Below are 19841 nucleotides of genomic sequence, written 5' to 3'. Positions count from 1 at the left end.
TTTTTTTACAGGGTGCTTCCCTGGACAAAACAGCGAGAAACACAATGGAGCTGCAAGTCTTGGGTAGGACGCGTGTCTCGCAGCCCAACTCCTCCCACTCCGCCCCAATGCTAACAGAATCCAGGCTGCTTCCCTTCCCCACCATCTCTTTAGCGAGAGGGGTGGCAGGTGGGGTGGAGGAGAAGTGAGAGGTGTGGAGCGAGACGTGGCTTCTCTTGTCGTCTCTACTCCCCCCCTCGCCGGGCATGGCAGGCTTCCTCTGCAGCTTCCAAGCCAGGGCAGAGAGGAGGCAAAACGCTCACCCCTCGAGATGAATCAGATGCTTCACTTGAAAAGCTGCCCCATGCCAACCCAGGCTTCCTAACTCTCTCACTCCCCAGATTGTCCCCCTCGCAAAGAAAGCCCAACCCGATGCAGAGCGGTGACAGGACACATCAGAGCAGTGCCGGCCGGCCGCTCGGCTGGCGCAAATAGGACCCCCCCACCCCCGATAATAAGACCAGGGCCATATTTTGTGGGTCAAAATAAAATAAGACCCTGTCTTATTTTCGGGGAAACATGGTATGTGGAGAATATAAAGTAGAGGTATGTGATTTACTGTTTTATATGATAGTTAAACTAAGTTGCTAATTGATATTCTTCAACATCTTCATCAATGATTTGGATGAGGGAATAAATGGGGAACTCATCAAATTTGCAGATGATACCAAGCTGGCAGGAATAGCCAACACTCCAGAAGATAGGCTTAAGATACAGAAGGATCTTGACAAACTTGAACATTGGGCACTATCTAATAAAATGAAATTCAATGGTGAAAAGAGTAAGGTTCTACATTTAGGCAACAAAAATGGAATGCACAGGTACAGTATAGGTGATACCTTGCTCAGTAGTAGTAACTGTGAAAGGGATCTTGGAGTCCTAGTGGACAACCATTTAAATATGAGCCAGCAGTGTGCAGCAGCTGCCAAAAAAGCCAACACAGTTCTAGGCTGCATCAACAGAGGGACAGAATCAAGATCACGTGAAGTGTTAATACCACTTTATAATGCCTTGGTAAGGCCACACTTGGAATACTGCATTCAATTCTGGTCGCCACGATGTAAAAAAGATGTGGAGACTCTAGAAAGAGTGCAGAGAAGAGCAACAAAGATGATTAGGGGACTGGAGACTAAAACATATGAAGAACGGTTGCAGGAACTGGGTATGTTTAGCTTAAGAGAAAGAAGGACTAGGGGAGACATGATAGCATTGTTCCAATATCTCAGAGGTTGCCACAAAGAAGAGGGAGTCAAACTATTCTCCAAAGCACCTGAGGGTAAAACAAGAAGCAATGGGTGGAAACTAATCAAGGAGAGAAGCAACTTAGAACTGAGGAGAAATTTCCTGACAGTGAGAACAATTAATCAGTGGAACAGCTTGCCTCCAGAAGTTGTGAATGCCCCAACACTGGAAGTCTTTAAGAGGATGTTGGATAGCCATCTGTCTGAAACGGTATAGGGTTTCCTGCCTAGGCAGGGGGTTGGACTAGAAGACCTCCAAGGTCCCTTCCAACTCTACTATTGTATTGTATTGATATGAATATGATAATGAAAAGATAAACAATATAGGTTAAAATATATGAAATATGTATACATATAGTGTTAAGTTGGCACAAAGGCGATCGGAGTCGTGAGGAGAATTAACCAGTCTTTATTGAACACGAACAGACTCAACAAATATACAGGAGAGAATCAATGCAGGGTTCGTCTGACAGCTATTTATACGAAGCTGTCAGACGAACCAGCCAATCCCCAAGCCAGAGTTTCCCCGCTCTCATCCAGGTCGCGTCTTAGCCAATCAGACGCGACCTGGCTGTTGCTAGTGCAGATGCCGGCTGTCAGGGGGAATTCCCTGACGTCATCTGCATGGACACAAAACTCCTTCCCCCCCAGTGACTGCGCATGTGCAGACGACGCACAAACGTAGTCACGCAAATAGTCTGGGCGGCGCCGGACCCGCCCAGAACGCCTCAGTTCGACAGGAGGCGCCGGAGAGGAAGGTGGTGCCCGTTGAAGCTCCTCCCGCAAGGGAGTGGAGCTCCGGGCGCCATCTTGGAGGCCCACCTCTGACGGAGAACGACAAGGACCAGGTAGGCAGGGCCGAGGGGGCGCGGCCAAAGGCGGGCTTGAACGGGGAACTTCAGGGTAGGCCTGGCCTGACTCGGGGAAGGCCAGTTGGAAACCGGGAGGCTGACGCCTAACGGGCGGCACATCCTCAACAATGGACGGCCGGGAGGCGGCGTCTGAGGACAGGAAGGCCCTGGGCAGCTGGACCGGGTGATCAGTGACTGGTGGAAGGGCACCAGGAAACGAAACGTTGGAGGGCTCAGGCGCAGCGACATCAATGGCCGACCTGGCAGGGATGTTGTCGCTGTTGCAGGGCAGGCGGCGCCTCAATTGATCCAGGTGCCACCGCCATTCGGTCCCATCATGTAGCTGGACCCTGTAAGAACAGGGGCCGGTTATGGCGGTGATGGTGGCAGGCACCCACCTAACCGCCCCTGAGAATGCCTGATCCCATACAGAATCGCCCAGAAGGAAAGAACGGGGAGGGGGCCCCAGGTTGCCAGGCTGTTCACTTGAATAGAGTGGGTGCAACCTATCCAAGGTGGTCCGCAGGCGCCGGCCCATCAGCAGCTCAGCTGGAGACTTCCCGGTCAGGGGGCAAGGAGTGGCATGCTGTACCAAGAGGTAAGCAGCCACCCTTGATGGCCAGTCTGCCCCATCCATCCTGCCTAACGCCTCCTTGGCCGAACGGACCGCCCGTTCCGCCCGGCCATTACTAGCCGGATGGTATGGGGCGACTGGGGCATGGCGGATACCCTGAGAAGCCAGGAACAGCTGGAACGCGGTGGATGCAAATTGAGGCCCGTTATCAGAGACAATGACGTCCGGCAAGCCATGGGTGGCAAAAAGCCTAGTCAGTTCCCTGATCGTGGCCTCGGCTGTGGTGGACCTCATGAGGATGAGCTCCACCCAGCGCGAATATGCATCCACCACCACCATGAAGACCTGGCCTCTGAAGGGACCCGCGAAGTCCACGTGGAGGCGGGACCAAGGCCCACGGGGCAATTCCCATTCCCTAGGAGCGGCTGCCGGTGGTGCCGGTCGGGAATGTTGGCAGGGGGAGCAGCCGGCCACCCAGGCGGCTATCTCGTCATCAATGCGAGGCCACCAGACATAGCTGCGCGCCAGGCCTTTCATGCGCACTATGCCCGGGTGGCCCTCATGAAGGCGAGATAGCACCTGATGGCGCAGGCTGGGTGGAATGACCACCCTGTCACCCCACAGGAGGCACCCACTGTGAAGTGACAGCTCCAACTGCCTGGCCTTGAAGGGACGAAGGTGCTCTGGCACCGGTCCCTCAGGCCAGCCCCTTTGGACCCATAGCATGACCTGGGACAGGTCAGGGTCAGCCCTAGATTTCGAGGCCACCTCTCCGGAAGAGAGTGGCAGAGCCAAATCCGCTATGGCCAAAACCGACAGGCAAGGCACTGTCGGGGGGTCTGCAACGGGCAGGGGGCAGCGGCTGAGGGCATCAGCGTGCCCTATGTGCTTGCCCGGGCGGTAGAGCAGAGTGTAGCTGTATGCAGCTAGGAACTCTGTCCACCTAGTCATGTGCGGTGAAAGGATGGGAGGGGTCGGCTTGTTACCTGCCAAAAGCCCAAGGAATGGCTTATGGTCGGTGAACAAAGTAAAGTGCCGACCATAGAGGTAATCATGGAACCTCTTAATCCCTGACACTGCAGCCAGAGCCTCCTTGTCAATCTGGCTGTAGTTGCGTTCTGCAGAAGTCAGTGTCCGGGAATAAAAGGCTATGGGGGCCTCCGAGCCATTGGGCAGCACATGGCTCAGGACCGCCCCCAAACCCACGGGGGAGGCGTCACAAGCAAGAGTCAAAGGCAGCTTGTCCGAATATTGGACGAGGACTGCCTCTGACGTCAGCAAGTCTTTGACAGCCGTGAACGCATGCGCTTCGCGACTGCCCCAGCGCCAGGCTGCCGATCGGTCGAGCAACCGATGCAGCGGCTCGGCTAGTGACGCCTTATGCGGCAAAAATGGCGCGTAAAAGTTAAGCAAGCCAAGGAACGCCTGCAGCTCCGTCTTGGAGGCAGGCGTGGGGGCGTTCCTGATGGCTGCTACCTTGGAAGGGGTGGGGTGAATTCCCTGGGCATCAATTGTGAAGCCCAGGAAATCAACCCGGGGCACAGCAAATGAGCATTTGCTGCGCTTTAATTTTAAGCCCGCGCCCCTGAAACGCTCGAGGACCTTCACTAGTACTTCGATGAGGCCCGATCGGCTGCTGGCGGCGATCAGGACATCATCGAAGTACGGAACCACGCCAGGGAGCCCATGGAGCAGCCGCTCCATTAGGCTCTGGAAGATCCCCGGGGCTACAGAAACGCCGAATTGCAAGCGGGGGCAACGGAAAGCTCCACGGTGGGTGACGATGGTCTGCGCGGCTGCCGCCTCGTCATCCACCGGGAGCTGCTGGTAGGCCTGCGCCATATCCAGCTTCGCAAAGATGCAGCCCTGCCCCAAAGAGTGGAGCAAGTGCTGCACTACCGGAACTGGATAGGGGTTCGCCTGGAGGGCAAGGTTGATGGTGGATTTAAAGTCGGCGCAGAGGCAAATGGACCCATCCGCCTTAACTGGGATGACCAAAGGGGTCTCCCACTTGGAGTAATCCACCGGCTCCAAGACTCCCTGCGCGACGAGCTTGTCCAGCTCCGCATCAACCTTTGCCCTCAAGGTGAAAGGCACCCTACGGGCCTTCAGCCTAATGGGGGCAACCTGGGGGTCTAGGTTCAAGGAGATGGGCGTTCCCTTATACGCCCCCAGCTGCCCATCAAACACATCGGAGAACCTGGCAAGTACGTCGGCCACGTCAGGAGGCGTGGCCACCACTTGCCTTACCCCGTGCACTGATAGGCCAAGTGCCGGGAACCAGTCAAGGCCCAGGAGGGCCGGCAAAGGCTTTTCCACCACAAGGAGGGGAAGGCACCCCGAAAAGTCCCCGTACTCCACCCGCACCAGGTGACAAGCCAGGGTAGGAATTAGAGTCCCCTGGTAGTCCCGTAGGGTTGCGTCTGGGGAGGAGAGCTGGGTCTTTGAGATGCCTGGACAGAGGCGGGAGAACTCTGCCCACGACAAAAGGGATCGGGATGACCCCGAGTCCACCTCCATGGTGCAGGGGGAGCCCTCAATGAGGAGCGACGCCTTGATGCGCTCCGCACCTGCACCCATGTGGAAGGCCAACTCTGCGGGGTTGGCGTGGAAGTCAGCGTCCACGGCGTAGCAACCTCCGCGCGAAGGCTGCTGCTGCTGCTGCTGCTGCTGCTGCTGTCGTCCAGCACGGCTTCCAGGTCGCTGTTTGACGGCGGCTGTGGTCGGGACGTCATCTGGACGCTGTGGCAAGGGGAACTGCGCTCGGCAGACCTGGGCCAAATGTCCTTTCTTAAGGCAGCGGCGGCAAACCGCGGCCTTAAAGGGGCAACCCGAACGGTCGTGGTTGCCTCCACAGCCAAGGCAAGCGGTCACAGCTTCCCGGGCTTGCTGAGGGCCGCGTCTTCTGGAGGACTGGCCAATGCGCGCCACCGCTCCCTCCTCAGGGTAGTCAATAGGCAGGGGAACTAGTTCGTCTATCAGGCAAGTGCGGCCTGGCGGAGGCGGCAGGTTGAACATCTCCGCCATTGACTCGTCGGAGAGTTCAGCCGCCCTTGCCTGCTCAATGGCCCCAGTCAGTGTGATGTCCGCTTGTGACAGGAGCCGCCGGCGAAGGCGCAGATTTTTCACGCCGCTGACGAACTGCTCCGTGAGGTTGCGATCGAGGTCGGCAAACTCGCACCTCATCGCCGCTGTGCGAAGCGACTGGAGGAACTGGCTCACCGACTCCTCCGGCTTCTGGACACAGCGCCTGAAAGCGTAGTGCCTCGCCACCCAGGATGGTGTAGGGGCGTAGTGGCGCTGAAGACGCTCCGTTAATGTAGCCCAGTCCAGAGAGTGGACTGGCTGAGGGGCGGCTAGTGAGCGAGCGGCGCTAAACATTGGCGTGCCGCAACAGCTCAAGAAGAAGCTGCACTTCTCATCATCTGGCACATCGCGACGGCCGTTGGCTATCAGATAGCACTCGAAGCGCTCCAGGAACGCTTCCCATGTCTCGCCGTCGCAGCCAAAAGGAACGAATGTTGGCATCGCCGACATCGTCTCCTCAGGTTTCGGGCTAGGCTGGAAAGGAATGGGTCGCCGGTACGATTGTGCCAAGATGGAACGTTCGGTGGGTTAGCGGCTAGACCCTACCTTCGTCGCCAGTGTTAAGTTGGCACAAAGGCGATTGGAGTCGTGAGGAGAATTAACCAGTCTTTATTGAACACGAACAGACTCAACAAATATACAGGAGAGAATCAATGCAGGGTTCGTCTGACAGCTATTTATACGAAGCTGTCAGATGAACCAGCCAATCCCCAAGCCAGAGTTTCCCCGCTCTCAGCCAGGTCGCGTCTTAGCCAATCAGACGCGACCTGGCTGTTGCTAGTGCAGATGCCGGCTGTCAGGGGGAATTCCCTGACGTCATCTGCATGGACACAAAATATAGATCTTTTAAGAAAATGAATATAAGTGAGGTGCATATTGCTTGTCATTTTATATAGCAGATCAATGGAATTGAAATAAGCATTGAATAGCAAGGATTGTAATTAAAAGATAATTAAATGCAACCTAAGTAAAGATATGGAAAAATGGAGGGGGAAACTTGAAATATACTGTGTTTTTCGGAAAATAAGACATTTTCCCTTTAAAAAGAGGCTGAAAATCTGGGTGTGTCTTATACACTGAATACAGGATTTTTTACCTCCCGAAACCCTGCCCCCTTCACCAAAATTGCCGTGTAGAGCCTGTAGAAGGCTTTCAGAGAGCTCCTGGGGGCTGGAGAAGGCAGAAATGAGCAAAGAATGGGCCTGGCTTTGCTCAATTCCCCCCCCCCCCCAAAGCCCCCAGGATTACTCTATAAGCCTCCTAAAGGCTATGCGTGCAATTTTTTGACAAAAGATGGGCCCATTTACACAAAAAATGGGACATTTTTTGCTCATTTGGGGGGGACTCCAACCCCCAGGAGCCCTCTGCAAGCCCCCTAAAGGCTATTCATGCCTTTGCAGGGGGGGGGGAAATGGACCCTTTTCGCAAAAAACTGGCCGTGTGTGTGTGTGTGTGTGTGTGTGTGTGTGTGTGTTTGATAATATGAAATTGTATGTAAACTACAAATGGAGACTATGAGATGAGGTTTAAAAGCTTTGTTATTAAAAATAACCAATCTTTATTTAGAACATGTTATAAAGATATGGTGTTATTGGATGATTTTAGGAGGATTTAATAGAATGCCATTATATAGTTTTACTTTAAATTTAGAATGTTTCATATAAAAGGATATAAAAACAATTATAGTCAAATGAAGGTTGAGGTAGAATTTATATATATATATATATATATATATATATATATATATATATATATATATATATATATATATATATATATATATATATATTCAGTACAAATAAACACACACACACACACACACACACACACACACACACACACACACACACACACACACATATATATATATATATATATATATATATATATATATATATATATATATATATATATATTTTGATTTAAAAATATGTGATTTGATATGAATTGTAAGTGATGACTACGGAAGGGATGCATAGAAATTTTGTAACCAACAGACACACTTTCTATAATTTGTAATGGGAGATGGTTTTTTGTTTTTTGTTCTATCTGTTTGTGTTTGTTTAAAAATAAAAATATATATATTAAAAAAGAGCAAGCAGGGCAGGGCAGGTGGAGGCCAGGATGTGCTGAAAAGTTGGGCCACTGCATCTGAAGGCAAGCAGGTGGTGGGATGGAGAGGGCGGGGCTGGCAGGCACACCACCTCCTGTAGTTTAAAAAAATACCATATTTCCCCGAAAATAAGACAGGGACTTATTTTCTTTTGAACCCCGAAAAAAGCGTTTGGCCTTATTTTCAGGGAGGTCTTATTATTTTTGAAGTGCAGGAGGTGGAGAGTGTGGTCACCTCATGGTTGCTGCTGTGTTACAATATTTTCGGGGAGGGCTTATTTTACCTCATGCGCTCAAAATCCCGATTGGGATTATTATATGGGGAGGTCTTATTTTCAGGGAAACAGGGTAAGATACCTCTGAAAATTAGCCTGAGTGCTTATTTCGGGGCCTAAGACAATATAAGACTGGGTCTTTTTTTCAGATAAACAAGGTAATTAGAGAAAGTGTTTTGTTTTTAAGATACTAGTCCTAAAAAGAATCTCCAACCAAAAGCAGAGGGCAAAATGATAGAAGACATTACATGTACAATAGTTCTCGACTAAGAACAGTTTTTAGTGACTGTTCAAAGTTGCACAGCAGTGAAAAAAATGACATGCCCATTTTTCACACTTAAGACTGTACTACCTATACTATCTACTTCCTCTGATTTCCTGATGGAAATGGAAAATAGAAATCTAGTAAGTGATTGTTCTTCTCTTACCTGAGTTGGAGGTTCAATCCTAGTTTCTGTTCCCCCAAAACAAAGAGTCCACTTCCTCCTATTCTTCCCTGTGAGGGAGACAGAATTTCAAAAAGCATAATTATTAGTAAGATGGGAGGAGTTATACTATAGAGAAGACGAAACAGACAAGATGAGAAAGTTAGGATTTATCAAAGGAGTGGAAGGATCTTATATTACCTCCTGAGGTCTCCTGAATTGGATCTCCCTGAGGGATCCCCCTGAAGGACAGTTCTTGAGGGAGATTTGACGGATGCCTCTTTCTCTCAGGATCTCTGATCTCCATTGCGAAGGACTTGAAACAGGAGAAAATAATTAATGGACGTCACAAATCATGAAGCGGTTTCTTTCCCAGTGAACCCCACTGCAAATCACTCGGTGTCAATCAATTAGGCTGGGAAGTAAGAAAGAAATTGCTGTGCAAAATCTTTCTTCTAGAATGGATAAGGGAACTATACAAAGATTAGTGAAGCATCTCCACATAGTGTGAATGCCAGGAAATAAATCTTTCATAAAACGATGTATCCTTCTACTTAACGCTGATAAACTACCAAACATATATAAAGGAATTTCAAATACGTGTTTGAAATGTAAATGTAAAAAAGGAATTTTTTACCAACTCTGCTGGACTTGTGACAAAGGAAAGAAATACCGGGGTAAGATGTATATTTCACCTGCAACTCAACCTGCTCCTTCTTCTTCTCCGCCTGGCTCAGGAGGAAGCCTTCCATCAGGGCCACCGCCTGGGAGCTGGTCTCTGCTCCACACTCCCGCACCCAGCTCTCCATCTGCAGGGGCAGAAGGGCCAGGAACTGCTCCAGAACAACCAGGTCCAGCATCTGCGCTTTTGTGTGCTTTTCTGGTCTCAACCATTGACTACAAAAGAAGTGGAGTCGGCTGCAAAGTCCTCGGGGACCCTCATCCTCCTGATATTGGACGCTCCTGAAGTTCCAGGCCTGAACTTGTGAAACGATGGTTCCTTCTTCCAGCATCTTCCGTCCAGTTCTTGCCCAGATCTCCCCACAGATTCCAGACTGGGCATCGGAAGGGCCTTTTCCACTTCCCTCACTTGCTAAAGGAAGGCCAGCCATTCTCTCTCTGCCCTGTAACACAATTCAGAATTAGTGCAAGGAAAGTTGTGTATCTCCAAATGCTTTTTCATTTCTTGGAAGAAACATCCATCTGGTTCAGTTAGAAATACAGGAGGAAGGTGCTGGGAATAAAATGGAGGCTGGAGGCTGATTGGAAAGAAAGCAGAACCACCAACCACATTCTGGGACGGCTGACAAAATGGAGTTCAGAGTGGGTGGATTTTATACCTTCTGGATTCCTACAGGGTAATGTAGGGCTCATGGGTGGCACTCTATAGGCAAAAGGGGAAATGCAAATCCTAGGTCAGCGATGGCGAACCTTTTTTGGCTCGCGTGCCACAAGTGGGGGGACTGCGGGTGGGTCTTGTGCGGCGTGCCACACCCATAATGCAACACGCGATCCCCCAGTGTGCATGCGTGCACAACGAGCGCGCCCCCATTTTTATATGCTTTTTTTGCCCTCCCCAGGCTCCAGAGGCTTTATAGGAGCCTGGGGAGGGTGAAAAGAGCCTCCCCCGCCCCCTACCCCCGGACGCCCTCCGGAGGCTTCAGGGACCATCCGGAGGCTTCCCTGCAGCCTTCGGAACACTTAAAATGACCCTCCGAGCAACCCGGAAGTCATTTCTGGTTTGCTCGGAGGGTGGTGTTAAGCGTTCCGAAGGCTTCAGGGATGGCTCCGGACGGTCCCTGAAGCCTCCGGGGGGCATCTGGGGGGGCAGGGGAGGCTCTTTTCACCCTCCCCAGGCTCCTATAAAGCCCTCGCGTGCCCTGACAAATGGCTCCGCATGCCACTTGTGGCACGCGTGCCATAGGTTCGCCATCACTGTCCTAGGTGTTTGTCTGAAAAAATACAATTTTGTCTGACGTCCACAAGTACAAGTTCTGAGAACAGATTCTCTTTCCATTCACATACATTGACATTTTCTTTTTAAGATCAGAACACGACTGGAGCATTACAGAAGGCACTTGTGTTGCTGACATATGACCATGTATGGTGGGCATTTCTTAGCTGGAGAACCTATATAAAAAGTCTCCCATCTAGGTGATCTGGATTCTTACCATCCTGTACGTTTTCTTCCTTCCTTTGGGGACTTCTGCAAAATCTCCAAATAGCTATACGTTATGAAACGTTATGAAAAACTGGGGCAAAGAGAGGACCTTGTCAAGATTGAGACCACTGCTGTAAAAACACGAAACCATAACCTGTGTTATGCCATTCATATATCAAGGCAAAGCCCAACTTTGTTAACCTTTGGTTTAATTGTGTTGCTTATCTGAAGTTTCTGCCTGATCCAGTCTTTCTGAATGGATTACCAAATCTGCATTTCTAAAAGCTGCCCCCCTCAGTTTCCCCTTGGGGCAGGGAGACTGAGGCTGCCTTCTGCCTCCCTTAAGAGCATGTTTCTCCATCTCTCCCTTAGGAGAAATATAATATTCTGCTTCTTTTTAATATTTCCCCAAATAGTTCATTCTTGGGAAGGGGGGGTGATGAGCTTCCCACACATTCATAGCAATGTTCACCTAGCCTTGGGAATACCTAAAGTCCTCTTAGCCAAAGAAATAATGTTGTCCTAAAGAAGATGAACAAATGACCTCCATTTTCTGATTCTGTTACAGAATAGAGAATATTTTCAAACAACCAGAAAGTTGTGTATTGGACCATTCATCAACACTCATCCCCACATATTGAGAAGTATTTACTCAGCTGGTAAAGTGATGACTTCCATCAAGAAGATTGAGTGTATTTGGCATTTTGGATCATTTCAATTTCTTTTTACTCACAAGGAGAGACTTGCTTTTTAAAAGTGTAGATCAAAGTGAAGGAAGTGATATTAAGTTACTCTTTTATAAAATGTTAAAATATTGCTTTTGTATTCTTTTGCAAAGTTAAATGTATAAGCCATTATATTCTTGTCTAAAATGTGTAAAGTTACTGTGCTTTTGCTAACAACAAAATGTGTTAAGTAAACAGGGAAAAATAAACCTTTTTTTATTCCAAGCCTACATACAAGTTAGATAGCAAGCCATCTGTTCAGATGAAAGCATGGGTGGATTTCCGCTGGTATGCACCAGTCCGGGCGCACCGCATGGTGAAATTTAGCGTGCCTTTCCGTAACTGATCTTCCAGAGGCCCCGTACCGGAACGATCCCTAACTTGGCCTGTCCGCCCCCCCCCACTCGCTCCCCCACCCACCTGGCCAGTCACCGCTCACTCGCTCACCCCGTCTATCCGTACCAGGCTTGCCACGCCCACCCACTTCCTTTGCTAGAGTGGAGGATTGGGAGAAGCCCACGTGGTATGTGCTCCCTTCTCTTTGACAGCTGCATCGTTTCCAATGGGGGAAAGAAATCCATGCATTTTTCCTCCGAATGCATGGATTCCCCCACTCCCATCTCCATTGGAAACGAGGCTGCTATCAAAGAGAAGGAGGCGCATGCTACGTGGGCTTGTCCAACAGCCAAATCCTCGCCTCCTGTTCCTTCTTCAACTGTTGGACAAGCCCACGTGGCGCACTCTCCCTTCTCTTTGACAGCTGCCTCATTTCCAATGGGGGTGGAATCCATGCATTTTTCATTCCTCTTTATGGATTCCCCCTCATTGGAAATGAGGCAACTGTCAAAGAGAAGGAAGCACGGGCTTCTTTCACAGAAGGAACAGGAGCGGAGGACTGGCCTGCCCCACCAGGCTCCCCCAAGGCTCTCCGCCCCCCAGAAATAGTGGAGTCGAAGGAGGGTCCCACCCTGTCCTGGTATCCTCCTGGGAAGGGCTGGGGACTGCACTGGACCTCGTTCCAGCTGCCGCTTCTCTGTTGCCTTCTGTCATGGGAGCCACGCAGGGCAGCAGGTGCCTGCGCAATCTTGCCCGGCGCCTTTGGTGCCTGAAGCCCAGGGGGCAGGACCAAAGTTTTGGCACCCAGAGTTAGGGCATGTGGGAGGGGGCAAGTCCCACCGATCTCGGCTGGCCCAAGCAGCAACCGCTCCTTTGCCCGCAGCTCCAGGGCAGACGACGGCTGCCTCCCAGGCACAGCCTCCACCTGCCCGCTAGAGAAAGGCAAAGCCCCAGGAGAGGCAGGGCGGTCAGTTGTGCGGAATCGCAGCACAGAGGCAGGGAAGAAGATTGAGAGACATGGAGCCACAGACTCCCCCCTTTCCCCCTGCCCCATAGCTCGCCTCCTTGGGTGGGACCAGGCTGCGCACGGGATGAGTGGAGCTTATGACCAACTTCAAAGTGAATGGGGCTGTTTGTGAATAAATAGGACATAGAGGGATGCAAGGGAATGTGGAGGTAATCTAGTCCAACCCCTTCACAAGGCAGGAATCCTTACACTTCTTTCTCTTTGAGAGCTGTCAGTGGCAGACATGAGGGAAATGGTGTGTGTGTGTATGTGTGTGTGTAAGAGAGAGAGAGAGGGAGAGAGGGAGAGGGAGAGAGAGAGAGAAATAAAGAAAGATAGAAAGAGAAAGAGAGAGAGAGAAAGAAAAAGAAGGAAAGAGAAAGAAAGTTGGAGAGAGAGACACAAGAAGGAAGGAAGGAAGGAAGGAAGGAAGGAAGGAAGGAAAAGAAAGAAAGTGGGGGAGAGTCACAAGAAAGAAGGAAGGAAGGAAGAATGAAAGAAGAAGAGAAAGGAAGGAAAGAAAGAGGGAGAGAGAGACACAAGAAAGGAAGGAAGGGAGGGAGGAAGAAAAAGAAAGGAGGGAAAGAAAGTTGGAGAGACACAAGAAAGAAGGAAGGAAGAGAAAGAAAGAAAGAAAGTGGGGGAGAGGGACACAAGAAAAAGGAAAGAAAGGAAGAAAAAGAAAGGAAGAAAAGGAAGAAAGAGGGAGAAAGACCCACAAGAAAGAAGGAAGAAAAGAAGAAAGAAAGATAAAGAAAGAGAATTTATGAACACAATTGTGCCCAAAACTTTGATTGCTAAGCAAGAGCGTTGTTGAGTAAGTTTCATCACATTTTCCGTTGGCCACACCCACCTGGTCACGTGAACACCAAGCCACTCCCACCCAGTCACATGACCACCAAGCCACTCCCACAAAACAGACCACACCTACAGAATAGGTTCTAAAAGTTTTTGAAACCTACCACTGGACAAAAGGCACCAGAAAAACCAAATAGGGGCCTCTCAAGAAAATGTCAAGTTGACCCTTTAGAATATAGAATAACGAAAGAAACAATGTAAATGAATGAGCAGGAAGGGGGGAAGTTTCTTAGGAGTAGCATCTATAAAATGTATTGTTTGAATGCTATTCTTTGCTCTCCTTGTACTTGATCCATTTGGGAAGAGACTTGGAGGTCACCTTTGCAAACACTTTATTTTTCTGTAAATAAACCTTATTGAATTGTGAACCAGACTTGTCTCTGTGTTGTGAGGATTTAATAATTGGGTTTTTATCTCACAATCTTGGTGCCCAACGTGAGGCTTAAGGGCCTCATTTGGGAATATTACTCAGTTATTCTGGGGACGCGCTGGTTGATTTCAACTGCTTAGAGTTATCTGAGCCTGAACTTCCATTTGCGGGCCCCATGCCAGAAATAAATTGACAGTTCTGGTCTGCAATATCAAAAGGAACCAGAGGGAGTCAACAACTGAAACCCTAGGACCAGGCAACTCTGTGCACAAACCCCAAAGGAGGGAAACATGCAATGGTACCTGGGTGGTCAGGAGAGCAATTGTGAGAATTTTTTCTGTAACAGCAGTGTGTGTGTGCTGGACTGTATTCTGGGAACACTAGTGAGTCTAGGGCGAGTGTGGACCTGAAAGGTTGTGGTTCCTTACTCCCGCGAGGGGGAAGGCCAGCCTGAAGGGGACTGGTGGGTAGATTTGGAGTGGCCGTAAAATTGAGAACCTCAGGAAACCATAGTCAGCGAAACTCTCAAGAATGGGGGATAGTTGTTGTGTTAAACTTAGGGTTAAGTAATTTGGAACTACTGTTTGGAACCAGTGATCTAGGGGAAAAAATTTAGACTGTGTTAGCTCACTGAGACACATTACTTCTGAATGAGAGGGCCCGTGCCAGCCCCAAAGGAGTGGAAGGTGGAGTCTCACCAAGGAGACCCACTGAAGCTGAAGTATCAACGGACTTAATGGACTGGTGGACAATCATCCTACTGACAGGAGGGGTAATATTTGCACTCGGACTAATTTTTGTGTTTTTGTTATGTAGAGTAGAGTGGTTATCTATGCTCTTCCCTCAACTGAAGAAAACCACGATTGAACAAATTCCATTGCATGCCCGACCGAATGTGTTGGTTTTGTAATTGTACTTGTGGATGTTGTTATTGTTCTCATTGTATCGATTGTGTTTTGGGTGTTGGGTGTAAGATGTTTATACACCAATTAATCACTGGAAAATGGAACACAATATAAAGCTAGTGTCAACTCTCGTGTTGACATTCCATGCATACCGTCGGTGGAGCCGGATCTCAGATTACAGTAGCTGAGTTGAAATGGGTTTATCTATTGGGTAATGTGATTTATGACACAGACTGAAGGGAGGAAAGGAACAGGGGCAAAGTTCAGAAGCAGATAAAGAAAGCAAAGAAATGGCTGTGAATAAGAATTGCCTAATGAAGTATGCCTAATGAAGCTGTTAATAAATCACTGGTTTTTATATTACAATATTGTCTCGCTTATTATGAATCAGGCATCATTAGGAAACTTTACAGACAGCCATTTCTTGCTGTTAAATATCGAGGGTGCTGAGGGGGAACTCAGATGACCATGGCAAAAGGCCAGCTATCCAAAGAGAGCCGGAGTGCATCCTGACATCAGACATCAAAGCTGAGATGGGTGAAGCAAGAGGAGATGAGTATTCAACCTCTAAAAAACAGCTAAAGCTGAGCCCCCACCCTACCCCTATGCCCAGAAAAAGGGAAAAGCCCTAAGCAAGCTGGGAAGAGTGGAGGGGATGCTGGACTGGAATCAAGCCAGGCCCCCAAATCCCCAAATGGAGCCCCTGGGAAGTTCCATAGAGGAATTTGACCTGGTCACATTTCGTGAAGAAAGACCATTATGCATGCCAAAAGAGAGAGGAGGAACAGTGGATCCTCTTCAGGTGATGAGAAGCACACGGGAACGCAGCCCCCCTTCTCCACCCATTAGAAGGAAAATGAAGCCACTGCCTCTCCCACATAACAGGCAGTCTACCCAGGACAGACAATCTCCACCCTCCCTCTGAACTAGAACTGAGGAGTATCTTCACACATATCAAATGCAAGCTTATAGAGGCTGACAGGAGGAGGGAAGGGCACTGCTGATTGAACCGCCCCGATTCAAAGAAAAGTTTGCTGGGGACTCAAAGTTAGCCCTATTTCTTGACTCAGCTGAGATCCACCTGGGATGCTATGGACACCCCTATTCATCCCCCAGAGCCATAGTGAATACCATCGCAAGGGGACTAGAGGGCAAAGCAAGGGAATGGCTAGCAGCCCTCCAAAAGAGGAGCGCCCCCCCCCCAACTGAAGGCGTAGATGACTTCCTACGACTGCTAGAGGCCAGATTTGAGGAGGTAGAGGAGGACCTATATGTGGAAGATGAGGTCAGAGACCTAAAGCAGAGGGGCCTTCCCATCAAAGAGCACATCCGTGAATTTAGGAGAGTCATTGGAAGGCTACCCCCTTTACCAGAGCATTTGTTAGTGTATGTTTTCAGAACAAGTCTGGACCAGCAGATTGCCCAAGTAACTGCCTACCACGACATCCCAAACCGACTATCTGAGTGGTTCTGAGTAGCAATAAAAGTTGACGGCGGATTGCACGCTAACGACATTTGAAAGCCATCAAACACGAAAGAGAGAGGTCAAACCAGGTTTCAACGACCTGAAAACACGCAGCAACACAGTGGGCCGTGAAACCATCCCTCCCTCAAAGTCCACTGAAATGCTACAAATGCAGGGGGTGGGCCACACGGCATCCACGTGCACTACCCCAACCCCGATGCCGAGACCAGAGCCACTACCCAGGGCACAACTGGAACAGGGCCACAAACGGGCCACCCACGCATCCTTTTTCAAGCCCTAATAGACTCAGGCTGCACTAGATGCTTGAGCAACCTGACCAAAGTCCTGAAACTGGGGATCAGAGCAAAAAGACTGGCCCACCCAATCCGGTTCGAGCAGGTCAGTGGGTCCCTAATGGGGGAAGCCTATGCCACCCACCTGACTGAACCAGTAAGACTAGAGCTAGTGAATCACTGGGAAGTAATTCAATTCATAATAGCCCCCAAAATGACCGATGCAGTCATACTGGAACTCTCCTGGCTAGACAAGTGGGGACCAACCATCTGGTGGCAAGAGGGTACCTGCAGACTTATGACAGAAAAGGGGCTCCAATCCCTTTTCCGCCAGCAAGCAGAAACACCACCCAAGCAGGGAACCCCCCAAAAGAGCACACGAGAACATCTGGGAGCCACATCCGATGAAACCCAGAGACCGAACAGATCCCAGGGGAATATCAGGACTTCACAGAAGTATTCAGCAAGACCAAGTGCAACATTTGCCCCCCCCCCCCCCCGTGAGGCAATTTTTGCCATCGAAATCATCCCCGGCGCAAAACTACCCAAACCCAAACTGTACGCCATGACGCCTCAGGATATACAAGAAGTGTGCAAATACATAGACAAAAACCTAGCATGATGGTTCATCGAGCCAGCCAAGCCACGGGTTGTGGCGCCAGTCCTTTTCAAAGAGAAAAAAGATGGAACTATGAGACTGTGGGTCGACTTTAGAGGAATCAATGCGGTGTGCGTACACAACCTATACCTTCTCCCCCTCATGAAATACATGCAATCTCACTTGGCTAAGGGAAAAGTCTTCACCAAACTAGATCTCAGAGAGGCATACTATTGAATACGGATTAGGGAAGGAGATGAGTGGACAACAGTGTTCAACTGCCCCCTAGGGAGCTTCCAATTCAAAGTGATGTCTTTCGGACTACAGGGAGCCCCAGCAGTGTTCATGCAGTTAATAAACGAGGTGCTGCATGAGCACCTCTTCAAGGGGGTCCTTGTCTACCCAGATGACATCCTTATCTACACAGAGACTATGAATGACCACATACCCCTGGTCCAAAAGGTACTGGAAAAACCTCTGGGAGCCAACCTGTATGTCAAGCTATCAAAATGTGAATTCCACTGTGAACAACTATACTACCTGGGCTACTGAGTGTCAAATGAGGAAGTAGAGATGGAAGTAGAGAGCCCTAGGCTGGCAACCCCCTCGCACCTGCAGACAGCTACAAAGCTTCCTAGGGTTTGCGAACTTCTATAGGCAATTCATCCCCTCCTTTGCGAAGATTGCCAAACCCATGATAGACCTCTTAAAGACAGGGAGTCCAGGAACAAAACATCACCTGGGACAACCTCTACAGGGGGACCTAACTTGCCAAAGGGCATTCGAGACACTAAATGGAATGTTTACAAAGGAACCAGTGCTGAAGCATCCTGACCCCAAGCAACCCTTCATGATCCAAGCAGATGCCAGCGACAGGCACTGGGAGCGGTGCTACTCCAAAGAAACAATCCAAGGAAACTTACAACCCTGCATGACCAGCACGACCAACCAGCAGGCAACCTAACCACGAGACTCAGAACTGAACTGCTAGCAAACTTCTGGTTTCAAAACAACCAACACATTTTGACAAAAAGAGATGAATTTGCATGGAAGGGGATGAAACTCTATGTCCCAGAATCCCTACGCACCCTAATTCTCCAGAGGAGCCATGGACTACTGTAACGCTCTCTACATGGGGCTCCCCTTGAGATGTACCCGAAGGCTGCAACTTGTCCAGAATGCAGCCGCGCGGGCAGTTTTGGGAGCCGCTAGGTACTCCCATGTAACACCTCTCCTGTGCGGGCTGCACTGGCTACCTGTGGCCTTCCGGGTGCGTTTCAAGGTGTTGACTATCATCTTTAAAGTGCTCCATGGCACAGGACCTAGGTATTTGCGGGATCGCATCCTGCCCCATACATCCCTTCGGCCGATCCGCTCACACAGAGAGGGACTTCGGGTGCCGTCCACTAGGCTATGCCAGCGGGCGACGCCCAGGGGAAGGGCCTTCTCTGTGATGGGCCCGACCCTCTGGAATGACCTTCGCCCTGATATCAGAACAACTACAGATCTCCGCTCCTTCCGCAAGAAGCTAAAAACCCACCTGTTCAATTTAGCCGGCCTGGCCTAATTCCAACTTCCCACCCCATGCCTGTATTTTTAAACTCAATGGGCTGGTTTTAGGTCGTGTCTTAATTTTTTATAACTTGTACAGGGCTCTAGGTTTAATATGGTTTTAAGAGTATTTATTGTATACGGTTTTTTAATGTGGTTCCTGTACACCGCCCCGAGTCCCTTCGGGGAGAGGGGGCAGTCTATAAATCAAATAAACTTGAAACTTGAACGCCAAACCGGCAGGCCACTTTGGATTCCTAAAGATGTTACACTTAGCCCGGAGGCAGTTCTGGTGGCCCGAAATAAAGAAAGATGTGGACAGTTACATGAAAAGTTGCACCATCTGTGCCACAATGAAGAGGCAACCGGGAAACCCCTCCTGGACTGCTGCAACCAGTAGCAGAGCCAACGAGGCCGTGGGAGGAGATTGCACTGGACTTTATAGTAGAGTTGCTGAAAAGTGGGGGAAACACGGTGATTTGGACTGTAATAGACCTTTTCTCCAAACAGACACACTTCATATCATGTCAAGCAAAACCAAGCACTTAATAGTGAGTGCCATACCATGTGCATGAAACATACAAGTGGCAACAAAATAGGGGCAGTCAGGCATAACACAGGTTATGTAGACAGTAAACACAGGGTCAATCAAAATGGACTCAAATGTCTATACACGAATGCACAGAGTATGAGGAATAAACAGGGTGAATTAGAAATTCAAGTAAAAGAGGGCAAACATGATATTGTTGCCATTATAGAAACTTGGTGGGATGAAACCGAAAAATGGAACATACAGCTAGAAGGATTTAAATTATTTAAAAGAAATAGACCAAATAAAAGAGGAGGTGGAGTTGCACTATATATAAGAAATAACTACATCTCTACAGAAATAGAGCACAACAACGATGAGAACTATCTTGAATGCATTTGGGTCAATATTAAAGGTTGGGAGGGAAATGACATTCCCAT

General features: G+C 49.4%; 1 protein-coding gene across 7 annotated transcripts in view; it reads right to left on the bottom strand.

Annotated features, from left to right (window-relative positions):
• Nucleotides 1-19841, bottom strand: part of LOC309383404 (zinc finger protein 18-like) — a gene marked incomplete at its 3' end in the record, with an annotated part of 108688 nt that overhangs the window by 79061 nt on the left and 9786 nt on the right. For all 7 annotated transcript variants that reach the window (XM_081935913.1, XM_081935914.1, XM_081935915.1 and 4 more), the window contains exons 2-4: nucleotides 9300-9728; nucleotides 8806-8920; nucleotides 8608-8675 (exon numbers count right to left, since the gene is read on the bottom strand). In XM_081935913.1, the coding sequence (XP_081792039.1) occupies nucleotides 8608-8675; nucleotides 8806-8920; nucleotides 9300-9728 (612 nt within the window). The remainder of the gene's footprint in view (nucleotides 1-8607; nucleotides 8676-8805; nucleotides 8921-9299; nucleotides 9729-19841) is intronic.

This window comes from Natrix helvetica, assembly GCF_964273705.1.
Source record: "Natrix helvetica genome assembly, chromosome: 1".
Taxonomy (NCBI): Eukaryota; Metazoa; Chordata; class Lepidosauria; order Squamata; family Natricidae; genus Natrix; species Natrix helvetica.
The sequence above is the reverse complement of the archived record's forward strand: the minus strand, read 5'-3'. Positions and strand labels throughout refer to the sequence as shown.